The 20911-nt window shown below is 44.0% G+C and overlaps 1 protein-coding gene across 1 annotated transcript in view; it reads left to right on the top strand.

Moving 5' to 3' along the window:
• SPMIP2 (sperm microtubule inner protein 2) overlaps positions 1-20911 on the top strand; it is a gene marked incomplete at both ends in the record, with an annotated part of 80952 nt that overhangs the window by 31953 nt on the left and 28088 nt on the right. The window contains 1 exon segment of the mRNA XM_082838725.1: positions 9662-9894. Within this exon segment, the coding sequence (XP_082694851.1) occupies positions 9662-9894 (233 nt within the window).

Consider the following 20911-nt stretch of genomic DNA (forward strand, 5'->3'; position numbering starts at 1 on the left):
AACGCATACCTGTTTAGCAGTAAACCAGTGTCATTCTTACCTCGTGGTTTTTTTTGTTTTTTTTTTTCCTGCGGTACGTGGGCCTCTAGCTATTGTGGCCTCTCCCGTTGCGGAGCACAGGCTCCGGACGCGCAGGCTCAGCGGCATGGCTCACGGGCCTAGCCGCTCCGCGGCCTGTGGGATCTTCCCGGACCGGGGCACGAACCCGTGTCCCCTGCATCGGCAGGCGGACTCTCAACCACTGCGCCATCAGGGAAGCCCTCTTACCTCGTGTTTTAATTTCCAGTGTATCTGTATCATTTATCATCCCACCCACTTTTCTATTTTTTATCTGCACTGGCAGGTTAACCATATTTGCATCTCCTCACTGGTCACTTACACAACTCTAATAATATGAAAATCAGTGATCACAGAGTCAGAAATGAGATGGGCCCAATTAACACCAGCAGAGTAGAATAAAGCAACGCTTTCTCTGGGACCTTTTGTACAAATAAAAGGTAGGCTTTTTGATGCAAAATAGTGCATTTCAATGAAATACTAATTTTTGCAGTGATGTACTCAACTCTTTGACTCTAACAAACGGAGAAGCTTTCTGTCTAAAATACGCGTGGAGAAATTGTCAAATAAAAGGCAAATATGAGACACACTCCAGATCAGAGGATAGTCAACTATGCCCCGTGGCATGCAGGGTCTTAGTTCCCCGACCAGGGATCGAACCCGTGCCCCCTGCAGTGGAAGCGCAGAGTCCTCACCACTGGACCACCAGGGAAGTCCCTATGGCTCGTTTTTGTGCTGCAAAGACAGAGCTGAGTTGTGGTGACAGACAGGCTAAGGCCCCAGAGTCTGAAACATTTACTCGCTGGCCCTTTGTAGCACAGTTTGCCCACCTCTGCTCTAGCTCAGAGGGCTTGAGAGCAACACGGCCCTCTCTCCCCTGCATTTTGTGAAGGTGAGTTCTGACGGGGCCCCTGGCTGGCCTCCATTTCTCTGTTTCCGTGTAAAGTCATATCCTCATGCGTGAGAGCATAAACACCAAATGAATTATAATTCAGCATGTGATCGAGAACCAGATGGTAGTGACTTCAAATCATTGTATGTGGTATTAAAAGTAGATTGTAAAGCAGTAAAAAAAAGTCGCGTTGGGTGTGTGGTTTCCTTTTTTTCCGTGAGGAGTTTCCCTACGTGCTCTGTGTCAGACGAGTCAGGGGCCTCACATCCCGCTCCTTTCCAGGGAGCCACCGTCTTGTTTGGTTGCATAATTTGGCCTCATATGACTCAGGGTTAAACCCTGATTCATTCGTGCCAGGCTCTGAAACCCCAGTCCTCTTCCAGTGCTTGGTTTTAGGAAGAGATAAATGACTCAGTTCTGACCAATAAAATGAGAGACGAATTCACCTGTTGTTTTCGAGGAAGGGCTTCTCCACTGGTGAAACACACACAACCCCTCTTGGGCATTATGGTACCTGCATGATGATACCTGGAGCTGTGACAGCCTCAAGGGGAGCGTGCCTGAAGGCGACCTGGTACCCTGAGGATGCAGAGCACACACCTGGGAAGAGTCTATTCTTCTGAGGACATCGCTGGGCATTAAGCAAGCCCAGATTCCTCAGACCTCAGATCTTACAATATGACACAATGATTTTTCTTATTATTTAATTCATTTGTGATGACTTCCTGTTACTTGCAGTGCTCTGGTGGGTTTTTATTAGTTTTACATACGCACATCTTAATATCTTTTCTCATGGGAACGTCTGAGGACTGTCTCCATGAATGGTAAAGAGTTCCTTATAATAAATTGACTATTTTACACACATTTATACAGGAGAATTCCGAGTCAAAACCAAACCCAAACAATGAAACCTATTTATTATTATTTTTTTGTAAATTTATGTATTTATTTATCTTTGCCTGCACTGGGTCCTCGTTGCTGCGCGCGGGCTTCCTCTAGTTGTGGCGAGCGGGGGCTACTCTTTGTTGCAGTGCACGGGCTTCTCATTGCAGTGTCTTCTCTTGTTGCGGAGCAGGGGTTCTAGGCACGCGGGCTTCAGTAGTTGTGGCACGCGGGCTCGGTAGTTGTGGCTCGTGGGCTCTAGAGCGCAGGCTCAGTAGTTGTGGTCCACGGGCTTAGTTGCTCTGCGGCATGTGGGATCTTCCGGGACCAGGGCTCGAACCCGTGTCCCCTGCGTTGGCAGGCGGATTCTTAACCACTGTGCCACCAGGGAAGTCTGAAACCTATTTATTATTATCTACTTAGATTTTGTCTTCAGGTGAGATAAACATGTAGAGAATCACCTGGTTGCAGTTTTGTCAAGATGAGTCTGTCAGCTTTATTTTTCAAGTAAAAGTCCAGAGATGTTTACAAAACTTTTGATCCTGCCTTTTTTCTGTGTTCACATGGAAAAGTACGGAATTCTGTACTTTTGGATTACATCAGCAACTTAATGTTAAAGTAGTCGATCTTCCAACGAATATTACCAAGCATTTGCTTAGTGCACTGCACCGCCCAGGATGCTTTGGAAGCTTGAAGCAAATAGAAGACAGTTTGAGTCCCTAAGGGACCTAACCCGGGGCTGCTTGACAAGCAGAGAGACAAGACACGCTCCTAAAATAGCTGGGGACCCTGACCTCACACATGAAACACGGACCAAGCGGTACTTCACCGCTTCGGGGAATAATAATGTCTGTCCCGAGAGCAGACAATGCTGCTGAAGGAGGAGAACGAGGCCTCTTTAGACTGTGTGGTGCACCTGTCCATTTGGGATTATCCTCCCATCTCTGGGTCGCCCACCTGGGGTGCTGTGTCTCCTTCCTTTCTATCCGTCTGATTGAGATCCCGCCTTTGCCTCTTCAGTCGTAGGCGATCTTCCCTGCTAGCCTTCTGGCCTTTTGCCTCCATAGTTGCTCTGTAAATAGTGTGACTTGGGCGTGCTGGTGGTGGGGGGAGGGTAATGAGATCAGAGCCTCCCTACTCCGCCATCTTCCAAACGCATATCGACAAACTAAGTCTTCCAGGTCATCCGCTGGTTAGACCTATTGAATAATTGCACGAGTTGCATTGAAATACGGAGTTTAGAACTGTCCCTGTCCACGAGTCCACTGTGTGCCAGTTCTTAATGGAGAGTCCCGTGCACATCAGCAGTTATAACAATTATCATCTCCTCTACTTTCCCCACGTGCATATGTCAGATGTGTCCCTTCGAGTTTGTTTCGTATTTCACATCCCTCCCTCTGACCTTTGCCTTGGCTCTTCCCCCGACTAACCCTGTTGTTCCGCACGGCACGTCTGTAATGGCCAATTTATACCCGTATTGTCAACATGTTTTCAAATATACGTGTTAAAACACTCACTGCCGTGTTCCACTCGAGGCCTGTCGATTTATTTCCTTGGTGTGTTTCATTGGGTCACTGAAGTGGAGAATTGGCTCATGAGGCCATATTATGGGACGAAGTGATATCGCCGTGAGCACTCATCCTTCTCTGTGCCGCCAACTATGCAGAATAAATGTTGTGAAAAGCAGCCCTTTCTCTGACCTTACCCTGAACTGTCGAATCATGAAGTCCAGACTAGGAGGGTCTAAGGCAGCTCTGGAAATGAGGTAGCTTATAGACATTTAAAGAACTGCTCGTTTCTCCCTCAGCATGCCTTTATGTACTTCCCATCTTATGATGGAATTCTTTAATTCACTTATTCAACAGACAGTTCTCTTCAGCATTCAACACATGCTTCTTGAGGACCTACTATGTTCCAAGCACTGTGCTGACAATTAAGACTTTACAGAGATTATATGTGTGTATATATCGTGTCTATACATATAATTCAACCATGAGAAAGAGGACAGCTGCCGTTTGTGACCACACGGATGGACCTTGAGGACATTATGCTTAGTGAAATAAGTCAGACAGAGAAAGACAAATACTGTATGATCTCAGTTATACGTAGAAGAGATATGTTCTTTTACCTCCGTTTTAGATTCCTCCCGGCAGCAGCGTGGAGGATGGATTGGATAGGAGAGAAGCTAGAGCTAAGAGTAGTTAGGAGGTTACTGTGAGAAGCCAGATGAAAGATGCTGAGGGACCGTTTACAAGTATCACCGGCCTCTCAAACACAAGAGAAGCTCCTTGAAGGCAGGGTCTCGGCTTTGTCCGCTGCTCTACGCCCAGCACTTGGAACGGTGCCTGGCGTACAGTTCAATAACTATTTGTTGAAAGAATGAATCAATCAGTGAGAGAATAAAGGAATGAGTTCGCTAATTAATTGAAACACTGCAAATGCAGAGGAGAGAAGTCAGAAAGAGACATCTGCCTCAGGATGGAACTTTCTTTCTCTATTGACATATGCCGTGGCCCGGCCTTTCCGAGTGTTGGCAACAGGTGACGCTTGTTGGGAAGCTGCCAGGATTCGCCGTTCTGGCCTCGTCCCACCCTCCGTGGCATCTGCTGCCTTTCTGTCCACCATCATCAGAGGTTGGCAGACTATGGCTCCTGGATCAAATTTGTCCGCCCCCTGTGAGCAAAGAATGATTTTTACTTTTTCAAATGGTTGGGGGGAAAAGCAAAAGAAGGATAATAGTTTGTAACATGTGAAAATTACGTGAAATTAAAATTTCAGTGTCTATAAATAAACTTTTATTGGAACCCAGCCACGCCCACTTGTTTACATAGGGTCCATGACTGCTCTTGCCCTAAAGGGCAGAGCTGAGTAGTTGAGACAGAGGCTGTATGCCCTGCATGCAAAGCCACAAATATTTCCTCTCTGGCCTTTTACAGGAAAAGTTTGCCAACCCCTGATCTAGAAGAGCTCTCAGGAAAGGCTTGGAAGTTTATTCACAATAAGAAATAAATCGTTTATCAGTGAAAGCTCCTAAAATATATTTTAAAAAATGTAACCGGTAAGACAAAGCATCAAATTAAAACAAGAAGTGAACAGACAAGAAAGAGGAAGAGACACGAATAATATTATTGCTGTATCTTATGTGCCGGATCCTCAGATAAGCACTTCTTTCAATAAAATTATTTCCTCTCCTTCCAGCAAGGCTACCAGACAGGCATCACTATTCTTTTTTTTTTTAACCATTTAAAAAAATTGAAGTATAGGTAATTTACAGTGTTGTGTTACTTTCAGGTGTACAGCAACGTGATTCAGTTATACATACACACACACACACATATGTATATATTCTTTTTCATATTATTTTCCGTTATAGGTTATTACAAAATATTGACTGTAGTTCCCTGTGCTCTACAGTAGGTCATTTTTGGTTATCTATTTTATGTATAGTGGTGTGTATCTGTTAATCCTATACTCTTAATTTATCCCCCCCCTTTCCCATTTGGTAACCATAAGTTTGTTTTCTATGTCTGTGAGTCTATTTCTGTTTTGTAAATAAGTTCATGTGTATCATATTTTAGATTCCACATATAAGTGATATCATATGATATTTGTCTTTCTCTGTCTGACTTACTTCACTTAGTATGATAATCTCTAGGTCCATCCATGTTGCAGCAAATGTCATTATTTTGTTTTCCTTATGGCTAACATTCCATTGTATGTATATAATACGTCTTCTTTATCCATTCGTCTGTCGATGGGCATTTAGGTGGCTTCCATGTCCTGGCAGTTGTGAACAGTGCTGCTATGAACACTGGGGCGCGTGTGTCTTTTTTCATTTTAGAGATGAGAAGCCTAAACTCAGAGGCCAAATGATGTTCCCTGGGTCACAAAGCACAAGACAAAGCCAGGATTTGACCCTATGGTAGTTTAGCTTCAAAACCACATCTTCGGCCATAACTTGAGAATTTCAGACACTGATGAACAAGCCACGCTGGGCACGTACAGGGGAGACAGGATCTACCCGCTGGCCATGAGATCACAGTTTCTCCAGGGCAGGAAGATGCAGAAATGAGGACCCATGAAGCCTGGCACAGATGTAAATGGAAGTACCTCTCCTTCCCCCATCATGACGTGGCTCCCCTGGCAGTAGACCAGTGCTGGGCAGCTCTGTTTCAGGATTACAGCTGCGGGTTGTCCCCTTGGAGCTGGTCTTCAGGTGTTGACAAGAACCCCAAAGCAGATGGGCACATGAGGGTTTTATTAACCCAGGAGCTGTCAACTTCATGGCTGGCAAATGGGGGCCGGGGTTTTGGGGAAAACAATGAACGACCCAAGAAAACGTGCCATAAGATGAAAAACAGCTAGGAACACCCTAAGGGACGTAGCAACAGTTGTCGAACAGAGATGATAGCTGTTAAAGGAAAAATAAAGCGACTGTGGATTGGACAGGAGTTGGAAGTTCGACCTTGAAGCAGGGAATCGGATCCAGCAGAGAGTCTCTGGAGGATGAGGGTTAGGGGAGGGAAATATGGGTCATTTAAAGCCAGACACCCATGGAACTGCCCATCAGGGAAACCCCATGTCTGCATTGCTGGCTGGGTGGTGAGAGTGGATTTTTTGGTTAGGTGAGCATCAGGCCGGCTCCAGGGGGGACGGCTGTGAACCTGGCCCACTGCAGACAGTGACTCTCAGCTGCCTCTGCTGTATAGGCGGGTGCCTGCGTCAGCTATGCAGCCAGGGAGGGATGTCCCAGAACTTCCTGTGCCATTCACGCTGCATCACGCTATTTCTAAAGCACACAGGAGGACGTGGGGTTTCAGGAAAGTCCAGTGACTCAACTGAAATGCCACAGAGAAGCTAGATTCTCTGGGGAGCTCCTCTCCCCACCCTCGGCTTGTAAAGCACGTTCACTTTCTACGATTCTGTCTAAAACGAAGTGTTTAGACTCAGCTGTCAAGTAATTGCTCTTTTAAAAAATGTGGTCTGCAGAGTGACAAGGAATAACTACAGATATACGTCTGCTCTCACTTTTGCAATAGTGTGAGGTGATGACAGAATTTTAGCAACAACCGAAAATTACATGGAGGATCAATATTTTCCCAAATCTGCTGGTGTCTGCAGGATGCATACAGGTGACCCAACGAGGAAAAGGATCCATGTTTAGATAAGTTTGGGAAACGCTGGATTACATAATTGCAAACAGGTTAATTTACCTCAGGATTTCTCAGAACTTTTTTTTTTTTTTTTAAATAAATTTATTATTTATTTTTGGCTGTGTTAGGTCTTCACTGCCGTGCGTGGGCTTTCTCTAGTTGTGGCTGAGCGGAAGCTACTCTTCGTTGCGGTGCGTGGGCTTCTCATTGTGGTGGCTTCTCTTTGTTTTGGAGCACGGGCTCGAGGCGCGCGGGCTTCAGTAGTTGTGACACATGGGCTCAGTAGTTGTGGCTCGTGGGCTCAGTAGTTGTGGCATGTGGACTCAGTAGTTGTGGTGCACGGGCTCAGTAGTTGTGGTGCACAGGCTCAGTAGTTGTGGCTCATGGGCTCAGTAGTTGTGGCTCATGGGCTCTAGAGCGCAGGCTCAGTAGCTATGGTGCATGGGCTTAGTTGCTCCGCAGCATGTGGGATCTTCCCAGACCAGGGCTCGAACCCGTGTCCCCTGCATTGGCAGGCAGATTCTTAACCACTGAGCCACCAGGGAAGGCCGGATTTCTCAGAACTTTTAACACACTTTCATGTGCTGGGACTCTCTCAATGGCAAACGGATAGTGTTCTCAAGTGTATTTGACAATAGAGAACCCCCAGTTCACGCCTAGGCTTTGTCATGGTCACTCATGGGAGCAATATTAGGGGAACATTTGGGAAAACACCAGCCTCAAAATACCCTGAACTTCCAGCAAGACTAGTACAGTTGTAATTTCATGCTGTTTGGAGGAGATTGCAAAATTTTCCTTATGGCAGGAGTTTTGTAGGTGAGCCCTCAACACCCGTCACATTGGGAGAGAAAACAGTTTTTCATGCTTGGGCCATCCTATACTTTACCTGAGTGAGAACCTGGGGCCACGACGGGTCCGTCACGGGAAATGAGGCACAGTGAACATGCAGGCGTCATGGGAGCCGCGGTGACTGGGAAGCTGGGGCAACATCTGCCCCAAGCCTGTGTCTGGGGAGCGATTTCTCACATTTTCAGCTCCCTTGGAAAGCTTGGATGATGTTTCCAGGCACAGACTTGTAACCACACCGACCACTGCATCGGAGCATGTGGTCAACCCCCCGCCCACCTGTGCTCCCTGCAAACCCTGAGCTCCACGACCCAAGACAAAATGAGAGGGGCCACGGGGTCAGGAAGGGCCAGGTGACACCGTGACCACAGCACAGCCTCTGCCTCCAAGGTCTGGGGTTCACCTTGGGTAAGAGGAGTGACATTTCTTCTTTGTGTTCCCCAACCTGCCCAGACAATCCTGCAGCCACTTTGGTTCCGGGACTTCCAAAACTCTTCCTGGGCCAGCAGATCACTGTCTGTTCTAATCAGGACCATTCTGGCTTCTCTTCACATGTTCACGTCATCAGCTCTCAACACCAAGTGTATGGAAGCCATCTTTTCCCACACCTTCTGTTATTTTTGCTTCACCCACTTCCACAATTCATTGATTCCTTTGTTCATTGTCTTACATTTAAAATACCGATGTTTATTAAATGCCCCTGCCTTTGGGCATCATCCATTATGAGCTGTCCTCATCTGACAATTCTCTCCATCTTCCCATGGCTTCTAATACATTTGGGGAATTTTCTAATCCTCATTTCAGGATTTTATCTCTCTAGATAAAACATCTCGATGTCTAAAGACCAACATCCTGCATATGTGGTATTAGTGAGGAGTTTTAGTGTAAAGACTGTGTCTCCTATTTGACAGCCAAGACATGGAAACAACCTAAATGTCCATTGACAGATGAATGCATAAAGAAGATGTGGCGCATATATACAATGGAATAGTACTCAGCCATAAAAAAGAATGAAATAATGCCATTTGCAGCAACATGGATGAACTTAGAGATTATCATACGAAGTGAAGTAAGTCAGACAGAGAAAGACAAATACCACATGATATCACTTATATGTGGAATCTAAAATATGATACAAATGATAAACTTATTTACAAAACAGAAACAGACTCACAGACATAGAGACCAGACTTGTGGTTGCCAAGGGCAAGGAGGTTTGGGGGGATGGATTGGGAGTTTGGGATTAGCAGATGCAAACTATTATATAGAGAATGGATAAACAACCAAGTCCTACTATAGCAGACTTATAGCTATAGTATAGCACAGGGAACTATAGTCAATATCCTGTGATAAACCATCATGGAAAAGAATCTGAAAAAGAATGTATATATATATATATATGTGTGTGTGTGTGTGTGTGTGTGTATGTATAAGTGAATCATTTTGCTGTACTGCAGAAATTAACACAACATTGTAAATCAACTATACTTCAATAAAATAAATTTTAAAAAAGAACGTGTCTGTATTAAGTTGGTTGTAAAGAAAACCGCGAGACAGCCTGTCGGCTCATTAGCTGTGACTCTGGACAAGTAACCAATCCTTCTGGGCCTTGTTCTCCCCACCTATAAACTGGGGGAAATAATACTCCCAACTTCATTTGGTTAATACAAGGAGTAATTGAATTAACATATCCAAAAGGCTTATGAGAGCACCTAGAATGTAGTCAATGACATACAAGCATTAGCTGTTATTATTTCCACCATTTAGAATAAAGCATCTTAGAATAAAGTGTGGAGATTTTTTTTAAGTGTGTTTTTCTTTCTGTTTTAAGGCCCAGATTATGTAAAGGACCATCTCGCTGAAGTTGCTCAGCATACTTCCTATATAGGAGAAAAGCGTCCTGCATTAGAAAAAACGGGAGATCTCAGATATTTACAGAGGCCTGCCTCAAAGAGAAGCTTGCCGGCCAAATATAAACCTGAGTATGTTGGTGAAATTGGTTGGGGAATACCAGTGTATGATTTTATCAACAAAACCAGGCTTCAGACTGGCTTTCACATTAAGGTATTTTTCTTAAATCTATGCTCCTCCTTGCACATTGTTTTCTGGTTTGAAAGCTTTCTGAGTTTGCTTCCGTAGGAAACGTCATGTTCTCGACCTGTCCTTGAGAAGCAATGGCATTGGAGTTTTTGCAGAAAAATGAGTATGTGAATAAATGTACTTGCTGCTATCACTCCCTTCGTCCCTTAGTACTGGCAAGGAGAGGTGTGAAGGGAATGAAGCCGAGGGCAGTCCAAGAGCATTTGCACTTGGCTTTGGAATGCATCCAGATTCCCATCTACGCTGTGACATTCACACACGCTCCCCCATCCTTGCGAGGCGTGGTGAGTGGGTGGTGTTAAAGCAGCAGCCTGTGCTGCACTTCATCCACCAACCTAGAAACCAGCCCCGGGGCTTTAAAACCCGCTGTGTGGCTCATGCCTTTAAATCAGACCATCCAGGGCACGTAGTCAGAGGGCCCTTAGAAAACCTGTCTATCTCCGTGTGGTGATGTGGATGTGGGCGTGACCCCACACGTTCTCCTCTGAAACAGGAGAGAGCACGGATGATTTTAGAAGCAAAATCTGAGAATTCAGACTTTATTCCCAGGTGAGACTTGGCCTGAAAATATGTATCAACGATGCAATAACTGGATTTCTTAAGGCAATATAGTACAGCCTCATATAGTAAAGGTTGACAAAGGAAAAAGCCTTTTTCTGGCCAACCCTTGGCAAGTACAGGAGAGCAGCTGAGAGCTCAGTCTTTGAGGTCAAGGAGGGTTCCACTCCTGCCTCTGAGTCAGGTCCAACTCTGCGACCCTGGGCTTGAGTTCATCTCCCTGGGTCTCCATGCCTCCTCTGCCCTGTGGCAGTGTTAGAGTGCCCACTTCCTAAGACCACCTGAATTCCTATCCCACTCCTGCCACCTGCTAGCTGTGAGTGGCCTTGGCCAGTTCCTTGACCTCTGTGCCTCTTCATCATGTCTGAGCATTTGCTTTATCAGGCTGTCATAAAGAAACATTTGTAAAGTGCTGGGCACCGTGCCTGGAACACATCAAGGCTCTATGTCTTTTATGTTTCTTAACTTCCCAGCATAAGGTTTTCCTAGTTACGTACAAAACCCAGAAAGTGAAAACCCTTTTAGGTTAAGTTAGGAATAAAAGAGAACTTCCCTAATCTGACAACCTACAAAAAAACAAAAAACAAAAAAAGCCTATAACAATAGCAATACTGAATGATAAAACATTGAAAGCATTTCTCTTTAAGATCAGGAACAAGACACAGATTCCCCAAATCATGATTTTTCCATTCAGCTTTGTACTGGTGGTCTTAACCATGGCAGTAAGGGGGAAAAAAAGTATAAAATGTGTAAGGATTGAAATGGAAGAAGGAAAGCTATCATTATTTGCTAATAATATGCTTGTCCATGTAGAACATCTCAAAGTATAAGAGAATTTGGTAGTCAACAGGATACAAAATCCAGGTATGAAAATCAATTTTATTTTTATATATGAGTAACAGAAAATGCAATAAAACAGGATACTACTTACAGTGTCATCAACAGATACAAAGTATGTAGGAATAGATCTTAAAAAGGGATATACTGGCACAACATTGTAAATCAACTATACTTCAATTAAAAAAAAGATGTTCAACACACGGAGAAAAATGATAAAACTATTGAAACAAGATCTAAATAAATGGAAAGATATATCATGTTTATGAATTGGAAGATTCAATACCATAAAGATGTCAAATCTATCAGATTGATAAAAGTAATTCCCATGCAATTACAATAAAAATCGCAATTTTTTTTTCTGAAAAAAAAAGACTATGTCTTAGCATGATTCTTGTTATGTCGTGACTTCTACATACGAGGGCATGAGGAACACGCTCTGCATGGTGCCCGGCACGCAGTTGACGCCCCGATTTCAATGACTGGGACTGTGGTTTTGTACTTAATGCCACTCAGGGCCAGTGACACAGAATGAGGGCTCAGGTTCCTAAACTGGGTCTTACTCCACTCAGGCGATAAAGATGAAGATCAGAAACTTGATTCGATATCAGAAGTGGCCACCAGTGAGAAGAGGACAAACGCAAAACGAGGCAGCCAGTTTGAACGGAGTCCAGAACACCCGTTGCCTTGCTGCTTCTCTCCAGTGACGCCGGGCTTTTGTGCGCAGCCCTTGATCTGTTGCCCATCTTGAGTGTGTGCAGCTGTGAATGCAAGATTCCCATCAGCCTCGACTTAGCCTTCCGGGAAGGGATTTATTCGGTTTCTTTTGATGGAATTTCACAGACGGCTCTAAATCCCCGCTCTGCGTGATAGCACGGTCCTCTTAACCCTGGTGGGACTGAGTGTGAGGCATACGGAGACCTCCACCCCGCCACCCAACCCCGTGGCTCACGCAGAAGCTGGTCTTGTTTGGCATAGGCTGTGAGGACTGTCATCTGTGCATTTGCTTGGCCCCAGCATTTTGACAGTAATTGTTTTCAAAGATGTACTTATCTCAGGTAACGATCTTAAACAAGTCTTAAAGGATTCCTTGGACTTAGAACTTTATCAGGAGAGCAAAAAGATGCACTGAGAATGACTGTACATACAGGTCAGGAACCACATATGATTTACCCACCAGCTAAGGCCTAGGATTTGTCGCCAAGACTGCTAACCTCCCCCAACCCTGCACCCAGGGCCCGCTTCCATCCCCTGCCCGTCAAGGTCAGCTTCTGAGTCAAGCCCCAGACTTGGATACCTTATCACCGCAGAGCTCCAGGCAGCCCCTTCCAATCAATGAGACTTGGCTGGAAGTGACGTTTGAGCTGATAGAGACACAGACACTCCATGCCTAGAAACAAGCCCCTAATCACAAATAACACGTGAGCACCTGTGCCATGAATTCGCACCTCCTCGATAGGGAGCTGGTCCATTCCTCAGTGCGATGTAACCCAGGGCGACGTCTGCATCCGCGTCCTTTTCTGTCTCTGGCTTCTTGTCCTTGGTAGCCCTCGATCCCATCCCCGTGACATCTGTGCCTGTAAGAGTCCCACCAACGTGGCACTTTGTTTCTGTCTAACCTCAGAGGTTCCCCGGTGGCTCCCACCGCGATAACTCAGAACTTTGATTTTAAGCACAAACCTTCACCTAGTGGATTATTATAGCCAGAACAGCTGCTCTTCCTAATTTCCTGCTCTAGGTTCCAGTAAGACCGGCAGCTAAGGAAGCTCGGGCACCTGCAGTAGACTCTCGGTAACATGCCTGGGGCAGCTGCTTCCTGCCCGGGAATGGTCTCTCCTCTCTGGGGCACTGGGAAGGGGTCTATAGATCATCTGGATTTGGGTAGAAAGATAGTAACTTCCAGGCTGAGTGACACCTGAAAACGTTCCCACATTGCAGTGGACAGTGAAAACGACAACATCGGGTCTCTCTTCTGGGTCTTTCTGTGTTTGGCTATTTCCTGCTTGGATGTGGGCTGCAGTGCAATGATGATACACGCGTAATGAACCAGTAAAGATCACTGCTTTTGTTACTGTCTCAGATTTAAGAGCAGTACATTCTTCTTCTTCTTTTTTTTAATGGATTTGGTCTCTGCCAAACTATGTGTGTTGTTTCTGCAGCAGTATATGGAGACCAGTGAAACAATTCCTTTGGTTTCAAACTGAGGAGCGTGTCTAAGTGTTTCGTAGCTGGGTTCGTAGTGGTTTGTAGCTAAGTGGTTCGTGTCTCCCTCCCCTGGCCTTTCTTTAACCCAGGTCTCCCAATGCCTGTTTTCTACTCCTGCATCTGACCTCAGGGCCAGATGATTTGACACTTGGTTTTCCCACAAAAACAATGCGATACTGGACTTGAGGACTGACTCTTCATAGGTGTGGTCCCGAAGACAATATTAAATAAGTGAACCATAACAGCTATTACCACCAATATATCACACGGTATAATACCTTGAGCGATGTGTAGAAGATAATGAAGAGAACCGTGGGGACGTGCCAGTAATATATTTATATGGGATACAGTGCCATATCATAAAAAGGAAAGTTTTTGAGGCTTTGAAACTCCTGCCTCCTGTTTATCTGCCCCAAATTCCCACGTTATGAACACAGAGGGCTTCTCTGAGTTTCATGGACATGGGAACAGACTTCCTGATGGATGTCGAATAAATCAATCCAAGGTCGGTGGCTTTATGAGACATTTTTCTCACTGCGAATTTATTTAGAGAAAGTAAACATAAAAAGAGCTCTTGCTGTGGGAATGTAAATTGGTGCAGCCACTATGGGAAACAGTATGGAGGTTCCTCAAAAACTGAAACTACAGCTACCGTATGATCCTGCAATCCCACTCCTGGGCATATATCCAGACAAAACCATAATTCAAAAAGATACATGCTCTGTATAGCTGATTCACTTTGTTATACAGAAGAAACTAACACACCATTGTAAAGCAATTATACTCCAGTAAAGATGTTAAAAAAAAAAAAGATACATGCAATGTTCATAGCAGCACTATTCACAATAGCCAAGACATGGAAACAACCTAAGTGTCCATCGACAGAGGAATGGATAAAGAAGATGCACTTATATGCAATGGAATATTACTCAGCCATAAAAAGAATGAAATAATGCCGTTTGCAGCAACATGGATGGACCTAGAGATTGTCCTACTGAGTGAAGTATGCCAGACAGAGGAAGACAAATATCATATGACATCACTTATACGTGGAATCCAAAATATGGCAGGGAGACTTCCCTGGCCCAGTGGTTGAGACTTGGTGCTTCCACTGCAGGGGGCACGGGTTCGATCCCTGGTGTGGGAACTAAGATCCCGCATGCCGTGCAGTGCGGCCAAAAAATAAAATAAAATATGACAGAAATGAGCTTATTTATGAAGCAGAAACAGACCCACAGACATAGAAAACAAACTTTTGGTTACCAAAGGGGAAAGGGGGAGGGGGAGGGATAAATTAGGAGCTTGGGATTAACATGTACACACTACTATGTATAAAACATAAACAACAGGGTCCTACTGTATAGCACAGGGACCTATAGTCAATATCTTAATAATAAACCGTAATGGAAAAGAATATGAAAAAATATACATAACTAAATCATTTTGCTGTACACCAGAAACCAACACAAGTGTATCAACTATACTCCAATAAAATAAATTTTTTTAAAAAAGAGCTCCCGTTGACTATTTACTATGTGAGGGAGGCACTGTGATCGGTTTCGTCTTACAGAGGAGGGGTCGGAGATATTGACAGCTGAGGCCCCTTGCCTGAGGCCGTACAGCTGGTCAGTGATGGAGCTGGGATCTCAGCCCAGGCCTAGAGCTCAGGGACTTCGTGGGAGCCCAGCGTGTGTGAGAGGAAGTGACAGGAAACGAAGTCGGAACACGGGGCTGGAGCCGCTGGGTGAGGCGCTCATCAGGGCGAGCGCTTTTCCCCGAGGCAGTGTCCGCCCGGGTCAGTCCCGGTTGCCTTGTCTCCTAAGGGCCCGTCCTTTCTTCACGGGGCCTCAAGCCTCTCCCTGATCCCCACCACTCTGCGTCGTTTGCACACAGATGCTGCATTCATCATAGTAAAATGAATCATCAGTAGTGGATATACCCACATATTTGACATAATAAGAAAGAGCTTAGTAATAGTTATTTTCTTTTTTGTTTCTTTATTAAATCTTAAAATTTTTTTTTGGAGTATAGTTGATTTACAATCTTGTGTTAGTTTCAAGGGTACAGCAGAGTGATTCAGTTATACATACATATATATCTGTTTTTTCCAGATCCTTTTCCCTTATAGGTTATTACAAAATATTGAGTGAAGGTCCCTGTGCTATACAGTAGGTCCTTGTTGTTTATCTTATATTTAGTAGTGTGTATATGTTAATCCCAAACTCCTAATTTATCCCTCCTCTCCCCTTTCCCCTTTGGTAACCATAAGTTTGTTTTCTATGTCTGTGAATCTATTTCTGTTTTGTATATAAGTTCATTTGTAATTTTTTAAAAGATTTCACATACAAGTGATATCATATGATATTTGTATTTCTCTGTCTGATGTACTTCACTTAGTATCATAATCTCTAGGTCCATCCATGTTGCTCCAAATGGCATTATTTCATTCTTTTTACGGCTGAGTAATATTCCATTGTATAAATGTGCCACATCTTCTTTATCCATTCGTCAATGGACATTTAGATTGTTTCCATGTCTTGGCTACTGTAAATAGTGCTGCAGTGAACATTGGGGTGCATGTGTCTTTTCAAATTATGGTTTTCTCTGGATATATGCCCAGGAGTGGGATTGCAGGGTCATATGGTAGCTCTATTTTTAGTTTTATTATTTTCCAGTTTCTGTGTAATAAGCACTCTAGAGTGCTTCAAAACATATCATTGAATATTATCTTTGGCATTCTGGAAAAAAAAGAAGACAGTAAAGTTCCCCCCTAAACTGTACCTTCTTTCCAGCCCCACCCTGTGCATTCTCCCAAACCCACTTCCACACGACAGCGTCCCGGAAAATTTTCAAAATCACCTAGAAAAGAGAAGTATTGTTGGTGTGGAGTTGATCAGTATGTAGACCACCAATCACACATTTTAGAATTTCTGGGTGTTTTCCCCCCCAAGCTTCTCATTTACCTTTGGGTTCATTTGGGCGAGTCACAAACAGTCTCATTAAAATTCCTAAGATCTCACACTCCTAATCTCCAGATGTTATTATCAATATAGAAGACTTTTGAAAGATAATAAAGCTTCCTTTTCCAACCAACTTATAAGAGCAAAATAGAAGATAGCTTTCCTAACATCAGGAGCGCCTTGGGGTGGCTGCTGTTTCTTTCCCAGACGGGTGTGTGTTTATCTCTCACTTTATATTTCTTAGAGTTATTTGCATCCTAACAGTTTGTCATTTAATATAAAAATAATTACATTAGCACCTTTCATCCTTAAGTGCTGTGTAAAGTAATGGCTTTCCTGGTACCATGGGAAGCCTCTAGTAGGGGAGGGCCACATGCTGACCGTCTATGAAGGAGAAGAAACCTTGGCTACAGAAGCCAAGTAACCCTCCTTTTTCTTGAAAATAATATATTAACATCATCAACCCCCTTGTATGCAGGTGTTATATCTTCTCCATTTTATAAAACCTGGCTTTATATAGGATTCCTCAGATAAATGGAAGGAACTTACTTGTATCCGAACTCCCGGAAAATAAGTTTTTAAGTTTGATGCTTCCTTTCTGGAAGAGACCATGAAAACAACAAGCGAGGCACATATCACTGAGATGCACTCTCCGTGCTGTGTTCAAAGCCATTGCGTGAAGAATAGTGGGTTTGGAGGGAGAAGCATCTCTGCTGATAGCTGGGGACACTGCCACTCCACATGTCACCAGGCATCCCAGCCCCAGCCAGATGTAGGCTTCCTCCTTGTGGCTGTGAGTTTGTGGACGATTATTGGTGAATTGGAAAAAAAGACATCCTAATGTTCACATCTTTTGTTAGGATGTGGAAATGTGAAAAAGAGAGAGAGAGAGAGAGAGAGAGAGAGAGGGAGAGGGAGAGGGAAGGAGGGAGGGAGGCAGGGAGGGAGGAAAGGAGGGAGGGAGGAAGGAAGAAAGGAACTCAATGTAATTTAGAGTCTAGTGAGTGATTTTATTCCTAATTAAGGAAGGCTAAAAATACACCATGGTGGTTACTAGCTTTTGTAAGTCTTGACATGCATCTTGAGTTTGCATCTCAATGTAAACATCACCTTTTTAAAAAATTACACTTCTTAAAGTTAGTATTAAGCATATGCCATAGGTTTTCAGCGAATAGTATTTGATGATGATAGGGAGATAGAAAGCTAAGAAAAAGTTGTATAAATTAGAATGGGGTCTAGTAAACCTGACGTTGGCTCCACAGCCAGGGTCCTTTAAATTTACTGTCAACAATTTGGAAACTTGCGCGTGATCTAATATCCCAAGCACAGTTGGCTAAAATACCAGGACGTATGTTTTCTAAATCTTGGCTTTTTAAGATCTTTGGAGGAAACTCTAATAACATTATAAATTTAGGATTATACTTTTCCCTACTATTCATATACACCACTTCCGGGGTACCTCCGCTGCTTTGACAAAAACACATAGAATGCATAGCAATCTGGAGATATCTGTTCTCTTCCCAGGACTGAACCTAGGATCCAAGAAATCCGAATTGAGCAAATTGAAAACAGCCCATTCAATAGAGGGGTCCCTGGTATGTGGTCCCCCTGTCTCTGGGCACAAAGAAAATGGCATTGAAAATAAGTGCTTTGGAAGCCTTGTGGGCTCCTGCAGCTGGGGAGGAATTCGTAGGAAGTTTCTTTGTGCTGTGATCGTTGTTGGAGTTTTTGGTGAGACGGTTGGTCTCCCCAGTGCCAGCCACATCCCAAACGGCTGTAAGCACCTTCAGGTCTGAGGGCTGTGTCTCATTTGGCTTTATACTGACAGCATCCACAGCCCTCCGTGCAGTGCTTAGCACAGGGTACATGATCATCAAGAAATGATGGGAGACGGAGACTGAAATCCCATTCTTTTCTCATTCAGAGTCTTTGTTAAGAGACCAAGTTGCAGAAGGGGGGGAGATGAGCTTTTAAGCGTGTGTGAGATTTGAGAATTACTTTCCTCCTAGCTTATTCAATAGTCATTTGAGAACTACTTAACCTATATATTTTTTTTTACTGCAACTTAGTTATACTGTTACGTTCACAATGCCTGAGCTACCACCCCCAGTGTAATTCTGTGTTGTAGAGCTAATTGGACAGTTAACTTGGAACACTCTTCCTAACCTTTGAATTAACAACAGTGCCAACACATTAGGAAACTCCAAGGGTAAGAACGGTCACCAACCAGGCACTTGATTATATTTCAGAAACTGCGTACTGGGCACAAGCAGAGACTCGGGAAGCTCCCATGTCGCTTTTCTGTAGGTTGAATAGTTGAAGCCACTCATATTTCAGACCCTGGTAGGGACCTTCTGCTAACTCTGGATAAAGGGCTGGTAGCAGAATGATTGGTTACTCATCACATATCCTAACAATTCCCAACAGAATAAGTTCTAGTCTTGCTTTAAAATAAAATTCTAGTGTATCTTGAATTATCACGTGAATAAGGAAAACATGAATCTCTCTGGGGAAGTGCAGAAAAAATAATAGAAATGTGCCTTCTCTCTGAGAGTAAATGAGGCAGCGAGGATTCATAGTGCTTTTCAGGGCAAATCTATGCCTTAATGAAAAACTGAATATGCAGAAGTAGCCAGTTGAAGAAATTTTCATCTTCCCTCTTTTCTTTCTTTGCATGCTAGTCTGCCTACTATTCTTTATAATGTCTCAGTTTTTACACCTATAAAACGGGCATTGCATTAGTTTTCTGTTGAGCATAACCCAATACCACATAGCATCTTAAAGCAACACCATTTATTTGCTCACAGCTCTATAGGTCAGAAGTCCCAGGAAGGCCTGGCTGGGTTCTCTGCTCAGCACTCACTAGGCTGGATGCCAGGTGTTGGCTGTGGCTGTGATCTCACCTGAGGCTTGGAGGCTCTTCCGAGTTCATGGGGTTGTGGCAGCTTTCAGTTCCTTGTGGTTGTAGGACTGAGGTCCCATTTCTCTGCTGGCTGTCAGCCAGGGACCAGTCCCAGCCTCGAGAATCTGCCCACATACCATAGCTGTGCTGCCCTCCATCTTTAAAGCCAGCAACAGACGTTCTCCCTCACGTCCAAATCTCTCTCACGCTTCAAATCCCCTTTGCCTGGAAGAGCCCAGATCCTTTCAAGAGCTCACCTGATGAAGTGTGGGCCACTGAGGATAATCTCCCTTTCTTACAGTCAACTGATTTGGGATCTTAATTACATCTGCAAAATCCCTTCACAGCAGTACCTAGTATTTGGTTGAATATCTGGGAGAAGGTGTATATACCAAGGAGTGAGAATCTTGGGGGTCTTTAGAATTCTGTCTTCCACAGGGATAATAACAATAACTTAGAGTGTTGTTAAACGGATTAGGTGAGACGTGTGTAAAGCACTTAGCCTAGTATCTAGTACAGACTCTAGTACAGTCTCAAGAAATGGGATCTAGTATTATTAATGTCTCTATATACTGTATTTTCTTGCCTAATGGATTGTTTTTAGCTCACTTTATTGTCTTTTTAGGTTTTGGCTGCGTTGGGTCTTCGTTGCTGCACACGGGCTTTCTCTCTAGTTGCAGTGAGTGGGGGGACTCTTCACTGTGGTGCATAGGCTTCTCATTGGTGGCTTCTCGTTGCGGAGCACAGGTTCTAGGCACGTGGGCTTCAGCAGTTGCAGCATGCGGGCTCAGTAGTTGTGGCTCACAAGCTCTAGAGCCCAGGCTCAGCAGTTGTGGCGCACGGGCTTCGTTGCTCCGCGGCATGTGGGATCTTCCCGGACCAGGGCTTGTACCCGTGTCCCCTGCATTGGCAGGCAGATTCTTAACCACTGTGCCACCATGGAAGTCCTGGATTTTTAAATTATGTTATGATAAGCACATTAGAAACATAATGGAATATGTTTCTCATTATCTGGATACTCCACAGAAAACACATACTGGAGCCAGAGTCAAAGAACTCATGAAACTTAATGTTTAGTCTGTTTGCTGAAAGTTGACGTACTAATTCAAATTAAATAAACAGTGCAGTAAAAAAAAAAAAAAAAAAAGGGAGACCAGGATATAGTTCATGTTGGTACTCAACTCAAGCTCACATATAATGCGGCATAAAATGAAGTATGAGCCTCTGCCTTGTTCAATTTTTGTTTTTTAGTGAGAAAAATGCATCACAGAATCCATGCCTTGAGCACTGACATTTTTCAGAGAGAACTGTTTTGTTTCTACTCCTACTCTGAATATAAAATGAATGCTTCAAATGCGCCATGTACACAAAGGCTTGAAGCCCCCCTTTCTCCCTTCAATAGTTCCAGTGTAGAATAGGCAGCATTATGCAATTTGGTGACCCAACGCCAGCAATGAGAATGCTTCTCACTGGCTGTGGGAAGAAAGACACCTAAGCGGTTAACAGTAATATTTTGCAA

Source organism: Leucopleurus acutus (assembly GCF_964270905.1).
Source record: "Leucopleurus acutus genome assembly, chromosome: 4".
In the NCBI taxonomy this organism is placed as follows: domain Eukaryota; kingdom Metazoa; phylum Chordata; class Mammalia; order Artiodactyla; family Delphinidae; genus Leucopleurus; species Leucopleurus acutus.